Source organism: Dunckerocampus dactyliophorus, chromosome 7, assembly GCF_027744805.1.
Source record: "Dunckerocampus dactyliophorus isolate RoL2022-P2 chromosome 7, RoL_Ddac_1.1, whole genome shotgun sequence".
Classification (NCBI taxonomy): domain Eukaryota; kingdom Metazoa; phylum Chordata; class Actinopteri; order Syngnathiformes; family Syngnathidae; genus Dunckerocampus; species Dunckerocampus dactyliophorus.
The window spans coordinates 1,485,602-1,499,482 of NC_072825.1; the positions used below are offsets into that span (position 1 = coordinate 1,485,602).

The 13,881-nt window shown below is 40.8% G+C and overlaps 1 protein-coding gene across 3 annotated transcripts in view; it reads left to right on the top strand.

Annotated features, from left to right (window-relative positions):
* The window catches only part of gabbr1a (gamma-aminobutyric acid (GABA) B receptor, 1a), a 74,196-nt gene that overhangs the window by 670 nt on the left and 59,645 nt on the right, over positions 1–13,881 (top strand). For all 3 annotated transcript variants that reach the window (XM_054780693.1, XM_054780695.1, XM_054780694.1), the window contains exons 3-7: positions 4,422–4,511; positions 4,716–4,780; positions 5,779–5,917; positions 8,166–8,351; positions 9,723–9,740. In XM_054780693.1, coding sequence (XP_054636668.1) covers positions 4,430–4,511; positions 4,716–4,780; positions 5,779–5,917; positions 8,166–8,351; positions 9,723–9,740 — 490 coding nt within the window. In that variant the 5' untranslated portion in view covers positions 4,422–4,429. The remainder of the gene's footprint in view (positions 1–4,421; positions 4,512–4,715; positions 4,781–5,778; positions 5,918–8,165; positions 8,352–9,722; positions 9,741–13,881) is intronic.

Below are 13,881 nucleotides of genomic sequence, written 5' to 3' on the forward strand. Positions count from 1 at the left end.
ACTATTGCCGACACCGATTCCCCAGTTGGTCATGCTATCACCGATACTTGATTCTTCCCTTTTCAACCTGACTCCTGCGATCGATCTTAACAATTCATTGTTATTGTGATACTATTCAAGCAATACCGTTAGCGGGTATCACAATATCAGCATAAATGAAGAGAAAACAGTTTCTTTCCTTTGTTGCAATATTTTTTAGCCACACTCTTAGTAAATATAATAGCGACATAAATGAAGAGAAAATGCAGTATTGCGATATTTTGCAGTAGTATCACGGCTTTAACATAGATGAAGTCAAAATGTTTATAGAAACAGTTTTGTTGCCTTGAGGTATTCGAAAATATATTTTACAATTTCATACAAATTGTTACCTAAAAATATTTAGTAAAACCTTGAAAGTAGAACACAGTCGGTCCTGTGACACTGGTTGAATTCTTACAAGTTGTTCTAATTGTTGACCATAGAAAATGTAAACTGAATCCGCCTCTGTGGACATCGAAAAACCTTCATTAAACCCTACAGGCAACATTTTAAGTAACGGTAGCATAAGGAGAAGTTAACCACTTGATGATAAAACAAAAAAAGTGATATCAGTCCAGCTTTGAAGACACGTCATGGAGGGGAAACAGCGATACTGTCACCTAATATCACTTTTATCATAATGCACTGAGCAGTCACACCCATTCCATTTCTGGTTCTATGGTTATCATCATCATTGTTGTACACTGTATGTCAGCATGGCTGCAGCGAAAGAGGTCAGTGTAACGACAAAGCTACCGTAGTGGCCAAAGACCTTTGTACTGCACAAATCCACGTTCAGATGATTTTATATGAGCTTCAGTAGGGAAGTTCTGTTCTGTGGCCATTAAAATAGCTCCACACATGATTTTTGTTTGCCTTCATCCCTCTGCCAGACTGTGTTGCCTGCTGCCTCACTTTCCTAACTTGTCACCTGCAGCGTTGTTGTGCACGACGCTATGGAGAAGAAATTGTTGCCATCCTCTCAGTATTATTATTCTTACGATTTAAGTGAGGGCTCCATTCATTATTTATGGGATGTTTAATTCCACCTTTGTGGATTGAATCTAAAATAAACAAATGCATTGAGTCAAAACTAAGCTTCTATTTTAGTATTGAAAGTGTTTGCATAAGAGTATGAATATTTCAGGGAGGAGCACCCATCAGTAGTTTGCAGTGTTTTAAAGCAGAGCGATGGGGGCGCTGTCCGTGGTGCTGAAGCTTTAATTGCATTTCTAGCTTGAGGCCAGTTGACATCCACCCCCTCTCCCAACACCCCTCCCTCTCCTCCCTCCTATCAGTGCTGGAGAAGTTACAGGCCGCTTTGCTTTCATCCGGCCCAGTGTGTGATGTGCTGCTATTAATGACTCCCGGTGGGCTGTCCCGCTCTCTCTCTCTCCTCCCCTCCCCTCCCGCCACCCAGCTGGAGCTCGGGTGGTGCCTTCTTCCTATCTGCAATATTTTTAGAGTTCACTGACAAGGAGCGTGAACTCTAAAAATATTGCAGATAATGTTCGTGCTGTCTCCAGCAGCGTTTGTCTGTCTTCCACCGGCAAGCCTCCCTGCCATCTGTCACGCTCACGGAGGTGCGTTTTCTTTTTTAGGTCCCTCCCCACCTCCTGCTCCTCTCGCTTATCTATCTCTCTCTCTCTCTCTCTCTCTCTCACACACACACACACACACACACACACACACTTCATCTCATTTGAAGTTTGTGTTTCACAAAGAAATACTTTGTTATTCCAAAGTGCAAATGAGCAGCTATATTTAGTGTGTTTGTAGTGTGTTTGTTGTGTGTGTGTGCGGGATTCGAGAGTCTTTGGACTTTTTTTTCCCGGTTAGCCTAGCGTAGAGGACTCTCTTCAGCCTCATTGAATCTTCAGTCAGAGTGGCATTTATGAGACTTCTCTGGAAAGCAGTCAGACTCCCCCAACATTGTAGATTTATTGAATCCAAACAGAAAGATGGCGCACAGCCTCACTGCTCTGCACTCCGATTCAACGTGTTTACCGATTCAGCGTGTTTACTTGGGCCGTCACCTCGTAACTCAAATTTACTGCAACTTTCATAACTTTTTGAATGAATTTTGCAGTCGTTTAGTGCCGGCTCTAGGCTTTATGTTGGCCCCCATTTGGGTCTTTTATGGAGTGCTCTTCTCCTGCAGATATCTGCAGCTGTGTGTCGGACTGACGGCGCGTTTATGTCCACACTCGATTCTTCCTTCCCGTCCCGCTCAAGCTTGACAAAGTCGCCCCGAAACACATGGCACAGCCTACTCTATGAGCCGGCTCTTTGAAATGAACGAAAAGAGCCAGCTCGTTAGTTTGATTCGTTTTTCCTTGTCTTTTTTTTTACTGTTAAAGCCGAGAACCTCCACCATTTCTGCTAGGTTCAGCATGCTAATGTTAGCATTAGCATAGTAGCATTTTAGCTGTTTTCATGAGCAAAAACCTATATAGACATGCTATCATGTCTGGTGTTAGCATGTTGGTGCTAGCATGATAATAATGGCATAGTACCACTCTTGACATTTTTGTAAGTATTAACACACCCTTTCTGCTTTGACACTTGTGCCTTTTCTGCTCATTTCTGATCCCCCTCTTCATCCCTTCATTCAGCTGACGCTTCCTACTCATTTCTGTTTTTCCCCTTTTTCATCTCTTTATTCATCTCACGCATTCACACCACAATTTTTCCAGAAATTGTAGATCCTCTAGTTCACATGTGTGAAACTCATGCCCTGGAGGGCCGAGACGCTGCAGGTTTTCTCTCCAACCAGTTTCTTCAGCAGGTGATTTAATTGATGAGCTCCTTCCCTCAAACTGAAGGTGTTGATCATTAAAATCACCTGCTTTAGTGACTGGTTGGAAAGAAAACCTGCAGTGTCTCGGCCCTCCATGGCACCAGTTTGACACCCCTGCTCTAGTTATACAGTATACTGTAAGCTTTAAGGCTGTAAAAGCCCTCACCATACACTCGATACACTTCTCAGACAGGCATTAATATTTCCTCACATTTCTCTCTTGTTTAAACACTCTTAAAAAAAAGTTGAAACCTTGCTTTGAATTTTAACGATCAACCTACTAGGTTGGGCACAAGCAATTATCAAGTGATTCACACGTATTTCACTCCTCTGACCGTGCATCTTCGTCCCTGGTGACGTTCTGCTGTACTGTAGTGTTTTTTTATCCTTGTTAAAACATATTGCTCCTGTCGTTGTATTTTCCCCCTCGAATGGAAGATTCATTTATTCCCTACAGCAGCAACGTCTCCCTTCCTTCAGCATGTCCAGAAGTCCAACTTTTTGTGCGATGCTTGGCCTCCCCTGCCTTTTGGGTGCAGAACGTTGCGTCGACATTGTGGGTTTTGTAACTTGCGAACATACAGCGATCAGAGTCACACGGTTAGCTGCTGCTTCTTGTTTATTGGTGGTTGGCAAGCAGCTCACACGGTTTGCTAGTGTAGGTTTGCCAGCAACTTGACGAACGTAGCACTCCAGAGCCTTGGAGTGCTTCAGGAACCACAAGGAAAAAGATGAACAAGAACTAACAGTTAAAACCGCAACTCGGGTCGGTTTTAATGCAAACCTAGTTTGTTTTCCTCTCTTGGTGGGCAGTCATAAAAAATGCGGTTCTCAACTTGGTGCACAAGCCTCACCCACTGTCTGAGTGCACATGTGGGCCGTGAACCTCACCGCATGTCACTGAGCAACACACACAGGGTGCCGCCATCTTCAGCAGCACGTTACGCTGCATGTATCCTCATTATTTTATGCATTAATATCATGTATTTATCCATTTTTAGTGTTTGTGGGGAAAAAATTGACTCTTTGCAGTGAAATCTTTTGTAATTTTTTTTGGACCATAAATCATCAAATTTGTGCACATGTGTAAATGGTCACATGGTGCTGTATTTGTGTGTGTTGTGTTGACATTTCACACAAGTTCATTGCTTATTCACTCATCGTCTCACGCGTATGTGCACTGATGTCAACGTACGTTTCCACCTTTCATATTCACTACGTGAGCTATTACTGTGATTTATTTATTTTTTTTAAATATGACATAAAAATCTCAGTTTATCCCTTGAATTATTATATTTTGAAAAAATAATTTTAAAATTGTTTTCTGTTTTTTTTTTTTTTTTTTTTTTTTTTGGTTGTATTTTATTTATTTATTTATTCTGTTATATAATGTTGTGTGTGTTTTTGATGGGATGCAGAGCCGGACCAAAGTCAAGCAAAGTAAAGGAAGTGAATGGGCTGGAAAATTGTATGCAACTCGGCTGTGACAGGAAAGAAAGCATTAATACGGCACAACTTAGTAACCTCTAGTTCCTCTTTTGTCCTTTTTCAGTCCACCCAAAATTTCTCAATTTCCCGTCTCTCCATGTTTCTGTTTCAGGCGGAGCCATGCCGGCGCATCCTTTGTTTCTGCTGCTTCTCTGTGCTCTTCCATCTCTTGTTGTGCCCATACATAATTCATCAGCGGGAGGTAATTTGTGTGTCTGCGTGACTGTGTGTGGGATTGTGCGGCGTGCCATGATGGGGTGGAATGAAGTATGTGGAGAGCGCTGAGTGGAGCTGTGATTTGTCAGATAAATTGACTGTGTGTCCGTTACGTTGGCTGTTGTACATCAACATCATTACCATCCAAAGAAGCAGCCTCCGGCTTTGTTCCTGTTTGTTGTTTGACCAGGCTGTGCCATCATCCGGCCTCCGAGAGATGGAGGGATTCGATACCGAGGCCTGACTCAAGAGCAGGTAAGGAGAATGTTAGAAATACATTATTACACCATGCAATACCACCAGGAGTTTACTGATCAAGATTCTGTATGTGATACAGTATCTGACACAGCCCACACAGCATGGGTTTACAGTACAGTGGTGTGAAAAAGTGTCTGCCCCCTTCCCTAATGTATTTATTTATTTATTTTTTGCATGTTTGCCACACTTAAATGTTTCAGATCATCAAACAAATTGAAATATTAGTCAATGATAACACAACTGAACCCAAAATGCAGGCCATGTAGGTTTGACTTTTTTTCTCCCTAATAATAAAAATGTTTCATGTAAAAACTGCATTTAGTGTTCAGTTTTCATGCAAACATGCAAAAAACACTTTTTCACACCACCGTATACTATCATAAACAGTAGTCAGTTTCCCAAGAGGAGGGAGGGGGTCATACTCTGCTTCACAATGCCACAGCACATGTTGGAATTCATATTTCCCCTCAATGAACCGCAGCTCTCCCAGTGTCGACAGCAATCGTGCACGCTACTGGTGCTTGGCTGTAGACAAACAATTATCTTGCTCATCACTTCTGTTGCCATGTGTAGACAATAATGGCTGTGTGTTGACTAATTTTCAATGGATCGTACATCTATACTGCTGTACAAGTTGTACACTGACTACACTAAAGTGTATCCAAGATTACTTTTTACTGTATTGTCCCTAGATAAGATATACAGTCATAAACAGTAGTCATTTTCCCAAGGGAAGGGATATCACAGGGATGTTGGAATTAAAGTTTCTTCAATGAAACGCCACTCCCCAGTGCCAGCAGCACTTGTGTAGCCCACACTTGGCTGGGTGAGGTCCTGGCTGCCGTTGGTGTTCTCCAAAGTAGTCGAGACAAAATGACTCGACAGACACTTGATTGCCAGCGCCATATGGCGCAGCGTCTTATCCCGACGGACGCCCAAGGAGGGAAGGTAATGCATCATGTGGCCCTAATCACCCCCACGCCCCACCTCCACAGATCCGCAGCGTGCAGATCCTTCCAGTGGATTATGAGATCGAGTACATCTGCAGGGGCAACCGCGTGATCGTGGGACCCAAAGTCAGGAAGTGTTTGCCCAACGGCACGTGGACGGACATGTCGCAGCACAGCAGATGTTGTGAGTCCTCTTCCTCACACCCACGCTGCTTGTGAAACCATGTGATTGCTCATTCTACATTCAGGTTACCTTTGAGGTGCAGACGGATGCCAGGAAATGTCACATCAATATTTTATTTGGTCTTTATTCTCTTCATATTAAACGTCTGTGGGATTTATTCCCCCTTCGAGTCTACTAAATTAAAGCTGTGCTTTGTGCAAAAGCTGCAGATTGGACGCTAACAATGTGTTTACATGCCAGAGGGAAAGGCAACACACACACACGCATATTAGATCAAAAGAATTCATTTAAAAAGAGTGCAGTCATTTACAAATAAAAGACAAATACTAGAGATGCTCCATAGCGGCTTTCTTACCAATGTCCGATATGGTCCAGCACTTATTTACCGGTACCGATATCGGCAACAACACTCTTTGTGCAAAATAAGACAAATGCTGCAATATGCAATACATGTTATAGAAAAAGTGCCAAAGCACTCAGGAAGTGATATCAGATTAGATTTATGTCACGTTCTGCTTGACAGGTTGGACTTTGTGTTTTGGTTTTCCTTAGTTTTCACATTGTTTCCTGTTTTGCACTCTTACTTTGTTTTGTTTTTTTTGTTTCCTGTTTGGCACAATGTGCAGCTGCTTTGCGGTTGCTGTAAAGCGCGTGCAGCGGTACCTGTTTCTCATTAGGAGTCAGTGCTGCTATTTAGGTGGAGCTGCATTACGCATAAAGAGCAAAAGACACGTGAGTCATTGCAATTTATTTTTATTGTTCATTTTTTAAATGTATTTATTTTATTTTATTCGCGCAAATTACGTATTTACAATCCAAAAGTTATAAATAATTCTACACCGCGGAGATACTGAGCTTTACGCATTGCAGTGTTCCCTCGTTTAGCGCGGGGATAGGTTCCCAAAATACCCCGCAATGTTTTTTTGTATCCTTGTTAAAACATATTGCTCCTTCCGTCGTATTTTCCTCCTCCTTGTCCTACTCCTTGAACTGAAGGCTCATTTATTCTGTAATGGCGCCCTAAAGCCGGTTAGCTTCTTCTTCATTTTCATCTTTTGTTTATTGGCGGTTTGCAAGCAGCTCACACGGTTAGCTAGTTTGCTCACGACCGCCGACTACAATTGTGATGTGTCGGTCGAGAACAAATCGGCTCCAAGAGCCTGCTCGACGAAATGAACAACAGGGGCCGTTCGGAGCCAATTGGCAGCCAATTAGTCTTTTTTTTTTTCCTGTTTCAGGCGAATGTCAGTGGTCAAGATGTGTGGTGGCGTCTCTCTGTCCACGCTGAGCAGAGGGAGGGGCAGGGTTAAACACCAGTGAGAAATCTGCATGATGAGATTTGACCTATTCTTACCATTTTTCAATTTTTCTATTGAGATGGGTCTTTGTTTTTGTATTTTATAATGATGATATAATTTTGTAGCTGTTCATTGAGGTTAAAATAAATCCATTTAAATCATAAACATTTGATATCATGTATTTTTTACATTAGTATTTTACAAAATACACATTAAGACAACAAAATCTGAGTAGCCACTTGGGGGCCGAAAGAGCCGGATCTTTTTAGTGAGCCGATACAAAAGAACCGACTCTCTAAAAAGAGCCGAAATTTCCATCACTAGACCACAACAGGAAGGAGATTGGCTGATTGGCTCCCTCTACTGGTAGTTGTAGTAAATACAATAACAGACACATACAACAGAGCACCGATAGATCGCTCTAATGCGCCACAAGGCGCGTTCATACACTGTTAAAAAAAAAACATGCAAAATTGCACTTAAAAGGATCCACGAAGCAGTGAGTCCGCAAAAGGTGAACGGCGAGTGAACACTGTATGCATGAAAGGCAAAACATATGTAACACTTTGCAGTCATTGCAATTTATTTTCATTTTTATTTTTGTAACTCTAAAACGCTGTGGCAAATGTTTCTATATGTACAGTATGTATGCAGTGTGTAATGATTCTATAATGAGTCGTTTGGCAAGTCTTACTGCCACCTGCTTAACAGCATGGTTAGCGTGCTGCTTTTTGCATATTGTTAGCATTTCCAAGGTTATAATCGATGTGTGTTAGATGTTTCTTTCCTTACAGAGGAATAATACTAATAATACCGTATACATTCATATTTGAGCTGCATTCTCAAAGTCAATATTGTTATTAACTTGCTCGGTGCTAAATGCTATTATCAGCATAGCTTGCTTTGTGTGTTTATTTATTTTTAAATGTGTGTCGGCTCCTGTTTTGCAGTGTTGCTGTGTCCCCGCGTGTGGACGTCTCTGGAGAACGGTCAGGTGACGGTGAAGCCGCCGGGGCAACCGGTGGAGGGCACAGTGCTGCATTACAGGTGCCACGGCGGCTTCATGCTGGAGGGCAGGAACGCCAGCCATTGTACCAAACTGGGGAAGTGGGACACTCCCAAACCCATCTGCCTCTGTGAGTATCCCGCAAGATTCATCAAGTTACGGTTGTACAGCGATAAATTACCTTTAGCGCTTGTTTAACTTTAGCACAGGCAGTACACTGAAGGCTAAATCCCTAAAGTAAAATTGCCTTGGCTGTAATTACAGCATTTACGGCAGGGGTGGCCCGGGGGTCATTTGCGCCCCACGGCACACTAAAAGTAAAGTCAAATTATTTCGAGAAAAAGTTGTAATGAACTGAGGAAAAGTCATAATTTTCCGAGAATAATGTCGTAATATTATGAGGATAACTAACATCATTTTAGTAGCATATTAAAGAAAAAAGTCTTAATATTATGAGAAACAAACAAGTAAATTTGTAATTTTCTGGCCAAATAGAGTTGCTGAAAAAGGTTTAATGTTACAAGAATAAAGTTACAATATTATGGGAATAATGTCATCATTACAAGAACAAAATGAGAAGGAAACAACAGCAGAAATGGAGAAAACGGTTGGAATTTTACCGGAATTTACCGAAATGAAGTCAAAATGTTACAAGAAAAAAGGACAATTTTACAAGAATGAACTTGTAATATTACGTTGAAAAATAATGTCATTTTAGTAGCATGGAGTTGAAATATTACAGAAAAATATGCTTATTTTTAAATTTATAATATGACACTAAAACAAAACTAAGTATTTTTTTTTATTAGGTTGGGGAAATAGTCAAAATATTATGGGAATAAAGTCAAACTATTATGGTAAAAAGTTTGGACACCCCTGATTTACGGTAGATAAAATCTGGGCGTGTCTACTGTCCGACTGCATTTGAAAGCATCTGGATTTTGGTGAATAACGAGGCACGAAACAAAGAGGTGAAAGATTGCCAGTTGGTTATCAGAGTCGGCATGGCAACCAAGAAAGTTGCTATGGGAATGTTTGTATTAAAAAAGAAAAGGGCTTTCGGTCCAAGCAAGTTGGTTATGTAACCCATAAGAATGTAGCAAATGGAGGAATAGAGTCAAATAATGAATTAGTTGCATTCCCAGCGGCGCTTGGAGTGAGTCACATGTTTCTATTTATGTTGTGGCTTCGTCACGTCGTATCAGCCTTCTTGAGGGTCGTAGCTGTACACACACACACACACACACACACACACACACACACACACACACACACACATTAAATACAAAGAATGTGTGATGTTTAATCTTATATGTGTTATTTTAGTGGTATTGCTGTGAAATAGGAGTTATAGGAGAATCTAATATAACACGTTTTTAGCAAGTTGCACTGTCGCTGCCACCTAGCGAACAGAAATGACATTGCATTGTTTTCACATATTACAGAATATACGAGCATAACATTCGTTTTCTTTCTTTGCTTCCCTTTTTCCCTGCCAAAGATGACAAAAACGACACAGGTAAGAGATTTTACCTTCTTATTCCATCTATATTCAACTATATTTTTTGCATGTTTGTCACACTTAAATGTTTCAGATCATCAAACAAATATCAGAATATCAGTGAATGACAACACAACTGAACACAAAATGCAGTTTTTATGAGACTTTTTATTAAGGGTGAAAAAGAAAATCCAAAGCTACCTGGCCCTGTGTGAAAAAGTGATTGCCCCCTAAAGCTAATAAGGGGTTGTCCCCCCTTAGCAGAAACAACTGCAATCAAGCGTTTGTGATAACTTGCAATGAGTCTCTTCCAGCGGTGTGGAGGAATTTTGCAGAATTGTTGTCATTCAGCCACATTGGAGGCTTTTCCAGCATGAAGCACCTTTTTAAGGTCATGCCACAGCATCTCAATAGGATTCAGGTCAGGACTTGGACTAGACCACTCCAAAGTCTTCAGCCATCCAGAGGTGGACTTGCTGGTGTGTTTTGGATCCTGCTGGTGTGTTTTGGATCCTGTCCTGCTGCAGAACCCAAGTTGCTTTCAGCTGGAGGTCACCAACAGATGGTTAGACAATCTCCTTCAGCACAATTCATGCTTCCATTTATCACAGCAAGCCTTCCAGGTCCTGAAGCCGCAAAACATCCCCAGACCATCACACTACCACCACTGTACTGTTGGTATGATGTTCTTTTTCTGAAATGCGGCACACACGGGAGGCGACAAGCTACTGCAATTGGCTAAAGTCATCGCCAAGGTGTAGCAAACCATGCCCACGGGAGGCGAATTGCACGAGTCTCCCTGCAACCGGTGTTGATCGAGTACTCTTGCTAGTACCGGATCTTGCTAGTATTGAAGATAAACTTACATAAATGTCGTAAACTTACCCTGTATTTTTACTCTTGCACTGACGAGTTCCCATGCCGCTTTTTTTCTTTATATCTCTTAATAATCTCTTAATCATAAAACGTTTCATTTAAAAACTGTATTTTGTGTTCAGTTGTGTTGTCATGGACTAATATTTCCATTTGTTTGATGATCTGAAACATTGCATATGATAAACATGCAAAAAAATAAGTCAGGAGGGGGGCAAACACTTTTTCACACCACCGCATAGCCGTAAATGCGTTGTATAACCACAAGGGGGCAGCAGCGGTCTTTGAGAAGCCGGTGGTAACTGTCCACCAGGGGGCAGTGTGAGACGTAAGAACAGACGCATTGGGAACAAGTAAAAAAAACAAAAAAAAACCCAATGAAGCCCAGTCTAAAGGGAAGTAAAAGAAAAGTATGTAGTACCATACCAAATGTGCTCATCTGATTATTATATCAAATATGGACCAAAGTATTGGGACAGAACTCTTAATCAACCAGTAAATCAGAGGTTGGACTTAGTTAAGAGTTCTTAGTTGTCCCCTGAATGCTTATTTGTCGTCTTTTTCAAGATATTTTGGACAATTGTATGCTTCCACATTTTTGGAAACAGTGTTGTGCTTATGAAAGCGTCGGTGAAGAAGAACTAGAATAAAACTCACTGACGCGCATCAAAATGTTATCTAACTTTGTCATTGTCACTTCCTGTGGTTGGAACGGCCATATGTCCAAATACTTTACTTGACCTTTCTACGTAGTGTACATAACGTTGCGTGAATGTTGGATATTTGAAAGTGAAGGTAGGTATGAAGTACAACGTGTCCTGCTTGGAAGTGAGCGGCATCCAAGAGAGCTGGGAGTAAGAAGTTGTTTAACCAATCAAAGCGCTGAGAGGATCAGGACCATTGGCTCTGCTCATCAGCGTTTTAAAGTGAGCTCATACACACTAAAACCCTTTCCTCTCGCCAGCTAATTGTCATTCCCAAGCTGAGCGAGGATGGCGCCTCCTCATTTGATGGCCTCTAATTGTTCTGCTGAGACTAAAAAAAAAAAAAACAAAGAGGGGGCGGGATTCTGAGTTGTTGGGGGGGGGGGGGGGGGGTCTCATCCTGCAGAAGTTAGGCGCTTCTTAAAATAAATGAATTCATGTGGCGTTAACAGGCTATTTACACTTTTTTATGTTTTACTTCTTCTCATAAAACAACTACACCACTTTACAAGAGCAAGTGTCGCTAAGTGGGGATGGGCGTGAGACTTGGATTTATTTGGATGGATGTGATCAGTCTAATGTTTGTTTGCTGACATATGGGCATAACTGGGCTGTAATATCTGACAGAACCACCAGAGGGCGAAGTCAAATCAGGTCAAACATGTTTGCTGTCTAAACAGGTTGCAGTACGAAAACATACGACCATATTTCGACCAAAAAATAACCTTTTTGTACATTTTTGAAACCCATATACAGTCGTACACTGGCTCTGTTATCTTACGTGTATCTCGCGTCTAACAAACTAGTCCGTTTGCCCCGTACTGCATTGTTCCGTGAAATCGAGCGCCCAAACAAAGCACCCTACAAGTTGCTGACCCGCTGTAACCCGCCATGGGGCCAAAGAAAGCTCCGAGTGCCAGCAATTTGATAAAGAAAGTGAGAAACACTATTGAATTCGAGAAAGAGCTCATCACAAAGTACGGCGATGGCGTCCCGTCCGCCTCCTCCACGCCTACTCGCTGTCTTTGCCTATGAGAGTCTTCACTAAAGGTTAAAACGTTGTTAAATGTTCATTTATCCATTTCATTCCTCACTTATAATTATGTCACATTTCTGTGTGGATAACTATAAATATTCTCTACAAAATGTATTTTTTGTTATTATTTGTAACTCATTCAATCCCAGCCATTTTTTAAAATTCAGTAACGGCCATTTTAGACAATTTTGACTGATTTTTCAAGGCACACAGAATTTTGTGTTCTATGGCTATAGAAACATGGAACCTACCAAAAGAAAGGTTAGACTCTCGTCTTTCATCAGAAAAAAAGTCAGTAGAACATAGGTAAGTTTCAGGAAAATATCTAAAACAGGAGAAACCCAGCTTTTTGTGAAAAGATACATTTCAAGCATAACTTTCACTTTCATGCAATTTTTTTTGCTTTTGTGACAGCTCAAATATCGAAACAACTGCACCACAACATAAACAACACAAAAGAAGGGTTGATTCACATCAACATAACAATTTATTTACAAATATAACACCATGAGCTATTTACAGTTCTCACATTTGGAACTAAACTGTGTGTGCACTCGAGCGCGCACATGCATGCGTTAAGATTTCCCTAAAATGCGTAACCTTCGGCATGGCACACTCCTCCATGCTCTCTCACTTCCTCCCCGCTGTCGAGTGTGTTAATACTTGTACATGCAAAAGATCCACGCTGCGCTCTTATCGAGTGCACTTCTGCCACCCTGGGGCCGTTTTTATGGCTTAAAACGGCTTCAAAAGTGACGTCTTTTATTGTGCGCTTGCGTCGTCAGCTCTTTTTGCCAAATAGTTATTAAAATTGTTATTTTGTAAAAAGCCTAAAAAAAAAAACCCTCACATATATGCATATTTATTTAATTCTATTTTAATTTTATTTTGTGTTGTTATTATTAGTTATTAGTATCAACAATTCAGCCTTTCTTTTTCTTGATTATAGAAGTTGTTATGATATTATTTTAAAATAATTTTATTTGATGTATTATTATTGCATTTAAAAAATGTAATTGTTATATGAATTATATTATCATTACTCTAAAGGTATTAAAATGCAGTTATTAATTAGTGCTACTGTGAATTATCACCATACACGGTATTACAGTATCCTGTTGTAATGCTGTAATATATTTATGAAAAAGTACATTGTAATCTACAGTATATACATACATTAGTCAAATTTTGTGTACAAAATAACTTAGAATGCTCATAAGGATAAGCGGTATAGAAGATGGATGGATGGAATTTCCTGATAATTGATCAAATGCCAAAAGTAGTAGCAATTCAATTGACTGCCTCGTGTGGCTGAAAGGAGTACTGCAGTTGTGTTCACCAAAATAGTAAGTCAACAAGCCAACTGAAGGAATGTCGCTTATCGTATTCCATGATGTTGTTTCGAAACACCGACCTCCATCGTTAAAAAAAGTCTCAAATGTCACAGAGGGAATGGGACAAAGTCAGCAATTAAGAGAGCGGCGTTTCCTCAAATAGAAATCTCCATCTCCTGTCTCGCCGCTGACCTTCCGCCACTCCATGCGCC